This window comes from Penaeus monodon, chromosome 14 (assembly GCF_015228065.2).
Source record: "Penaeus monodon isolate SGIC_2016 chromosome 14, NSTDA_Pmon_1, whole genome shotgun sequence".
Classification (NCBI taxonomy): Eukaryota; Metazoa; Arthropoda; class Malacostraca; order Decapoda; family Penaeidae; genus Penaeus; species Penaeus monodon.
This window is the reverse complement of record NC_051399.1, coordinates 16,211,049-16,218,548: the sequence shown is the minus strand read 5'-3', so window position 1 is coordinate 16,218,548 and position 7,500 is coordinate 16,211,049. Positions and strand designations below refer to the sequence as shown.

The 7,500-nt window shown below is 44.6% G+C and overlaps 1 protein-coding gene across 1 annotated transcript in view; it reads right to left on the bottom strand.

Moving 5' to 3' along the window:
* The window catches only part of LOC119580921, a gene marked incomplete in the record, with an annotated part of 36,145 nt that overhangs the window by 4,948 nt on the left and 23,697 nt on the right, over positions 1–7,500 (bottom strand). The window contains 1 exon segment of the mRNA XM_037929163.1: positions 2,519–2,628. Within this exon segment, the coding sequence (XP_037785091.1) occupies positions 2,519–2,628 (110 nt within the window).

The window sequence follows — 7,500 nt, the reverse complement described above, 5'->3', positions numbered from 1 at the left end:
CCACAGACCCCAGCAACATCGCTATCGGAGCTGTCCTCGAGCAGGTGGTTGAAGGACTGCCCTGCCTTTTGGGTTTCTTCAGCTGCAAGCTACTGAAGGCCGAAAAGAACTACCCAACCTTTGATAGAGAGCTTGCCGTTCACCAAGCTGTCCGTCATTTCCGCCATTTTCCTGAGGGCAACACCTTCACGATTCAGATGGATCACATGCCCCTAGTCCACGCCTTCAGGAGACAAGCCGACGCATGGTCCCTCCGCCAGCGCCGTCGACGCAATTCATTTAGGGCTCAGCTACAACCAACTCACTAAAGAGCAGCAACAGGACCCCAAGACATCAGCCTGCCATACATCCTTTACTTCCCTCAAGTGGAAGGACATCCCTGTGGATGAAGCAGGTACCACAATCCTCTGTGACATCAGCACCAGTCGACCGCGCCCGAGGATTCCAACTTCCTCCATCGTCACATTTTCAGCCTCATCCACGGCCTGTCCCATCCCTCTCGACAAGTGACAGCAACCTCCTGAAGCAGAAATTTATGAGGCACATCTCCAGAGATGCAAAGGACTGGGTTCGATCCTGCACTGTCTGTCAAACCTCCAAAATTTAGCGACATACTGAAACGAGCCCCGGATGTTTCCACAGGCTGCAGAGGCATTTGGCACACATTCACGTTGATGTAGTGGCTCCCCTACGGACATCGCTACCTCTCCACCATAGTGGACCGTTCAACTAGATGGTATGAAGCTATTCCTATGTCCTATGCCAGTTCCGCCTCCTGCGCCGCCGCTCTGCTCCAGTGGATATCAAGATTCGCCATCCGTGCCCACATAACGTCCGACTGAGGCCCCTCTTTCCCTACGCAGCTCTGATGTCCCTAGGGTAGCTATTGGGCACCTCCATCACACCACGGCTTACAACCCGGAAGCTAACAGCATGGTGGAGCGTTTCCATAGAACCCTGAAAGCTGCCCTGATATCTCGATATAGCAACACAATATGGTTTTCGCAACTTCTCTGGGTCCTTCTCAGCCTTCCAATGACTCCAAAGGAAGGGCTCGATGTCTCCCCAGCAGAGATAGTTTTCGGCGACCCCCTCGTTGTTGCCGGGGAATTCTTCCCCAATGCTCCATCCAGCGATGACATAGCCAGACTACGATGCATCGTCGAGAAGTTCGCCCCCTGCAAACAGAACTACAGGCCACCCGAACACCGTTACGTCCCCCAAATATATGTACAACTAAGTATGTTTTCCTCTGCTCTGATGCTGACATGCCTCCCCTCACCCCTCCCTACTCTGGCCCATACGAAGTCCTTGAGAGGAAGGAGAAAGCATTCCTACTATGGATTAAAGGCGCCAACGATCGGATCTCGATAGATCACCTAAAGCCAATGTATCTTCTGGACGACGACCAATACGGTTCTCTAGGGCGGGCCGCCATGGGGCATCGTCGCTGATGGGGGAGTATTGTGACCGCTTGGTCGCTAGTTTGCTCGACCCCGCAGTAACAAGCGATGATCACACGAGCAGATGACTGCTCGTCATTCACCAGGAGAGCCACGCCCCTTGATCCCCTGAGGGGTGGCTGCCCGTGATTGGTTATTCCTTGTTCTGTGATTCTTCACCTTTTGTGTATATATATATGCCTAACACTTGCAGAATTGTCACCACTTGTTTTACTCGTCCTTCTCAGCCCTAAGAAAATTCTGCAGTTAGCCACGGCTACATCTTTGATCTCTCCAAACTTTAGATTGCATTTCATCTGTACCTTCATATCAGTTCAATTCTCCTCTTATGGGGGCTCTGACTCCTATACCTTTACTTTTCTTCTCTCTCGCTGCCAACTGGTGGGGCAGAAGCTCTACGCACATTCATTACTGCGTAATGAAAAGAGAGGTAATTATGTTTTAAGTACAGAGGAGGAGTACATTGTATATAGCGATAGAGTGGGTAAATCTGATATTCAGGTCATCTGAAAAGAGAAGACCATTCTTTCTCAGAAGCAGGGGATCTATGACACCCAAAATCATTATTCACTGCAGTGTAAGAAAAAGCGATCTAATCCACTGTACATAAGGTTGCAATTAGCAAATCATATTCTGAAAGTGAAGGGAGAATGTACAGAATGGTGAATGCTTAAAGCTATCTGCAGAAAAAAAGTGGAATGATAATCTCACTTATGGACATAAAATGACAAAGCATATGATGACAAAGATACCAAAGGGGAAATACATGAAAAAGTAAGACATTTCCAGAAGATGAAAAGACAAACAGGGAAAAAAAGGAAAAAATGTCTTAGCATATATGTTAGGGAATCTGTTCTTTGTGTTATAATTTTCATATTACTGCTTCTGAAATTTATGTCATCAATAATATTACTATCATTATTTCCTTACTTATATCTAAGAATATCACTATCATTATTCTCTTACACTTGATTATATCTAACACTTGATTATATTACCATCATTATATTGCAAGACAAAATGAAAATTAATCAATACAAGTAAAGAACACTTACGAGAAACGAGAGTACGGAATGGCCATGACCAGTACATGAGCTCCACGATACGAAAACCGAAAAACGCCCTCAAAGTATCCAGTCGCTGCTGGCAGATCCAGGCCGAAACACTGTGGACAAATATGTTCAAGTTAATATGGTAGACAAAAGGAGGAAGAGTTGAAACACCTGAGAGTCGAAAATGCGTTTATCTTTAGTTTAAAAGGAAATTATTTACTTTGGTTTCTTTCTTTTTTTCTTTCTTTTTTTTATTCTTTAAATTCATTTGTATTATCACTTATATTATCGATCCTTGATTTATTTTAGGCATTAGTTCTAAACCGAGTAACTCGGCACCAGATTCCAGTCAACGAATATGAAGTCTGGTGAAATTTCTGCCCGTTTCTCTTGTTATGAGCCCAGCATTAATCCTTGCACAGTATGGAGTGGCTGCCCATACACTATTCAGATCTACTGGTCTACTCTGTTTAGCTCTGCCATGCTCTTGTTGTGAGAGATGCTGACAGTGGGTGAAAATGTCAAGGACCTATTTGCAAAAATCATTTTATATTGTGCCAGAATAGAATTTCAACCATAGCATCAGAATACCCTTCAATTCTCTAACCACACTTTGCTTATAAATTTCTATAAATGAGGTTGAGAGCGATATAGTTCTATAAATTTTCGACAGTTGTGTGGTCCTATAGACTGTCTGCCATATCCCGGGAAAAGTTTATTCCACAATAGCTGTGTCTGCACTGAGTGAATAGGTCATGATCCCCAGACACACTCAAAATAGGGGGAACTGACTGAATTAACACAGGCCTCGTGTGTGTCTTGAGCAGTTGTACAAACGGCCCCCATACACTCACAAAATGAAAGTCGTGATCCTGCCACTGCAACCTCCTCTTCGAGGTGCAGGAATAGAGTACCCTCTGTGAGGTGATACAGCTTTTGTGTGGCTGTTTCACTGGAGAGGGAGGAAGAAAGGTTTCCAAACAATGATGTCTATCTTGTAGGTGGAAGGGTATCTCCTCATGTCTCTCCCCAGGGGTTCACATCTACCCATGTGTTCACTGTGTGTAGCATCCCTGTGTACTGTGGAGACGGGAGTCCTGGAGGTTGAGCGATGCCGTGCATGAGTACACCCTGCGGCTAGCAATACGCCCTTATTCCAGCAAGATGGGTGGTTTGATCTTGGCCCAGTCAAAGCAATCGGCTGGTCTCGTTCGGGAGGCAAGGGTTAAGCAGTCTATGTTGCTGTTGGCATTCACACTGGTCCCGTGAGTCGCGGTACAATGGCCATTGGCTGTATATATCCTCTCAACACCCCTGTGGCTGTTAGACATTAGTTGTAACATACAGCTTCCCCTTGTTGGACTCGGTGGTGGGAGGGGGCGCGAGAGAATGAAATAACTGCTTATTTTATGGCAAATATTTCAAACCCCCCTCAAGAAAGAGATTTAAATGTTGGCCATGTATGGCTCTGAAGCCATACATGGCTTCTAGTGGCAAGAGAAAATCCAAAGTGCAGGTTGACTCTGTGAGATCTGCTGCCAAAAACATGTCTGTCCATGAGATTGTTCAGTAGATGGATTCTCGTGCTGGCCTCTCCAGGCCAGCAGTCAAATCAGGGAGACCTCCCTGACCCATGGGAGCACAAGCTGAACCAGCTGAAACAGCTTCTGCTCCCATGAATGCATCCCAAAATTTAAGCTGAAAGAGCGGCCTGAAACAACCCAGGCATGAGACAGACTCTGAGGGCAAGTCTGGACCCCCAAGGCGTTTCCTACAGTTTAAGGTTCCCTCTAGACCTGAAGGTCGAATATCATATCATTTATGTTTCCTCTCGTAGCACGTTTTCCCGTCTTGACCTGACCGCACTTTCTCTTTCCCTTCCAGTTGCTTGGGACATGGAAAGGGTCAATAGATGACCGCTTGTTTTTCCCATCTTGACCTGGCCTCACTTTAACTTTCCGTCGGTTGGTACATGAGATGGCTTAAGAGACAGCTCGCTGTTCCCATTAAGTGGTTGTTTGTAATTGTTTGCACCATAGGAATATGCATAGCTTTGTTACATTGCTCACTGGTGACTCGTTTTATCGGCGCTAGAAGGCAGCTTGTAATGCGATTTATATAAATGTATTATTTTGAGTATAGTGTTGGATCTTCTCCCATGTCACAGTGCACAGGGATGCCCGAAATAACCCAGAGTTGCGTAAATCGTCTAATAGATCTCCACTCCGACGTTCGATAGTAGGTAAAGGTAAAACCAAAGTTATTCATTCAATTGGCAACCTTCGAGTCGATGTGACCCGCAGTTACGTCCATCAATTAATGTAGGACTAGGCTTAAGCTAGAATCATTATTCGCTTATTAATCACACCCTTCTCACCCTTTTGAAGTCGCTGCATGTTTTGGGTACATCCCAAGCAATCATGTGATTTGTGATAGATACCCGTAGGAAATGTCACGAGTGCCCATCAGAGATACGCAGAAGAGAGCAGGTTATTTATAGAGTTTCCCAGCTCAGCTCACTTCATTGTACAGCATTTTGGGTATAGGAGCCCCCTGTTGATGAAGTTTGACATGTTGATGAAGTTTCAGAATTTCTGACCCCGAGAAGATTTGCTTGCTAGAAAGCTTGCAAATAATTTTTTATGTTACCATTCATTAATGCGTACATTCTGTTGCATATCATTAAATTTGAATTCAATGTGGTAGTTGAAATAATTGTATATAGCTAGCATTGCTAATTTATATTGAACGTTAATCTTCATGTTTGTGATACATTTTCTGTGTGAAGTCACTCTCACTTTCTTATTTGCGCTCGCTGTCGCTCACACACACACACACTTACTCACGTACTCACTCATCCACACAGAATAAAAGACACTGAAACCTTTTCATTAATAGGATTTGTTGTTGTCATAGTTGCTGATGTAAAGATCTATGATGTATCTCTTTAGCCCGCGATTTTGTCAGTCGTGATGAGTGACTCACACATGATGTAGAATTTCTTGTTTTACATACATTTCTTCTCTCTGTGATGACAATTGGTTCAAGTAAATCGTTGCCAATTGCCGTTGTCGTTTCCCTTATCTACTCTCATATTTATGAGAGACGGTTGGTAGTTCAAGCCAGGTCCATGTGGATCCCTACTGATGTCTCCCTCTCCTATTTTCTTTATCTTTGTGAAATAAAACAAAACGAAAAGAAAGGAAGATAATAAAGTAAAAATGAACATCAAAACTACAAATTTATATAAATAACCGGCTAGTGGTACTTAACACCCCCTCTTCTCTGTTACCTTTCTTTTATTCTTACTATTTTGGCCCTTACATGTATAATCTGGTTTACCGACGATAACCGACACAGCACCGAAGGAGGACCCTGCTTCAGAAATAGCCACATTTGTATACTGTGGGAAGGACGTCACCGAAAGATCGCCAGAAGCCTGTGGACCAGGATGTTCGTCAGAGCAGGTATTAAGCCACCCCAGGATAGAGTGGAAGGGCGCCGCCTGCCGCGACTCCCATAGATCCAGCAAGGGACCAGGAACTTGCCAGCGCAGGTACCAGTCGCCCCAGGATGTTGTGGATGGACACCGCCTGTCTGGATGCTCGTAGATCCAGTCAACTCCAGGAGCTCATCAGCGGAGGTATCAGCCACTCTGAGATGCCGAAGAGAACGCCGCCTGCCTGTACTCAAGATCCAGACAAAGATTATGAGGACGTGAGAACGAGCATGCAGTCGAGAAGGACCTGAACAAGATCTGGACCAGGCAAAGTTGGGTTATGCCTTGAGGCCAATCTAAGGCACCTCGAGGGCGAGGCGTGAGTAGGTGGCTGAGCAATATGGTGTGCACATAAGTACAGTTTTTGTAATCCATTAGACAATAGACCACGTGGCTGGTTGCCATGAGGCTCTAGGTCGAGTTAAGAACCATCGACTCAGCGCGGACGTAGATGACGATTTTATCTGACCTCGTCTGACCTCACAGTTCAAGCCCAGCGCCCGACATGGTAAGGTCGGTCCAGTCTTCGCCCTCAGGACGGGTTGGCCGGACACGTGACCCCGCGCTCTCCGCTTTACCTTAAGACATCGTCTCTTGTGTTCCTTTACTGTGTTGTGTGTTGTACTCTCATCAGTAAAGAGTCAAGCCGTCATACTAACTATAACTACCCCTGCTAGCCATTGTACTAATGGTTCCGAGACTCTTACATAGGGAAACAATATTCTTCAAGGAAGTGTCTTGCCACAACATTATATGTATGATGAATTATACATTACTATCTTGGAATCTTCAATACTCACTGTATACTAATGGTAGGCACTGGATATGGCTTGACTGAGCCCTCCAGCGTAGTTTCAAGTTTTCCACGAGATGAATTTTGGCGTGTTTTTTCCACATAGAAGAAAGCACAGCCACTCTGGGCAATCACCAAATATCTATAAAAGATGTTAAATTTCTTGGTCTTCTCTCTGCCAGTCGACAGACTGTGTATTAAAGTGCATGTCTGATGAAACTCATATCAAATCTTAAGTAGATTCCGGATCATTCTTGTGTGGCTTAGAAACATGCTAAACTTTGAAAGGTTTAGATATTGAGCATAATACTTATTTACCTGCCTGTTTTGGAGTCCTAAAATGTATTCGAATTCATTGAGGCAGAGTCAAGAGAAGAGTCTCCCTCCTTGCTGATGAGGCCAGCAAGTTCTAATTTAGCCTCTAGGCTCACCTTATCTCTTTTCAGAATTTCTGTATTTTTATATGGCACTCGCCCCCTTTTTTGCTTGTACAAAAAATAAATATTGATTATAATTAATTAAATATGCAGTTTCTGCATACATTAGTGAGGGGAACTGGATAACAAACTCTGCTCTCCACATATATCAGTAAGGGAAACAGCATACCCAGCCCTGCGAACCTGTTACGTATCTCCTCCCCCCGTGAATATCTCTCATGAGTTAAAGGGAAACAAAGAGGACAAACTGTTTACT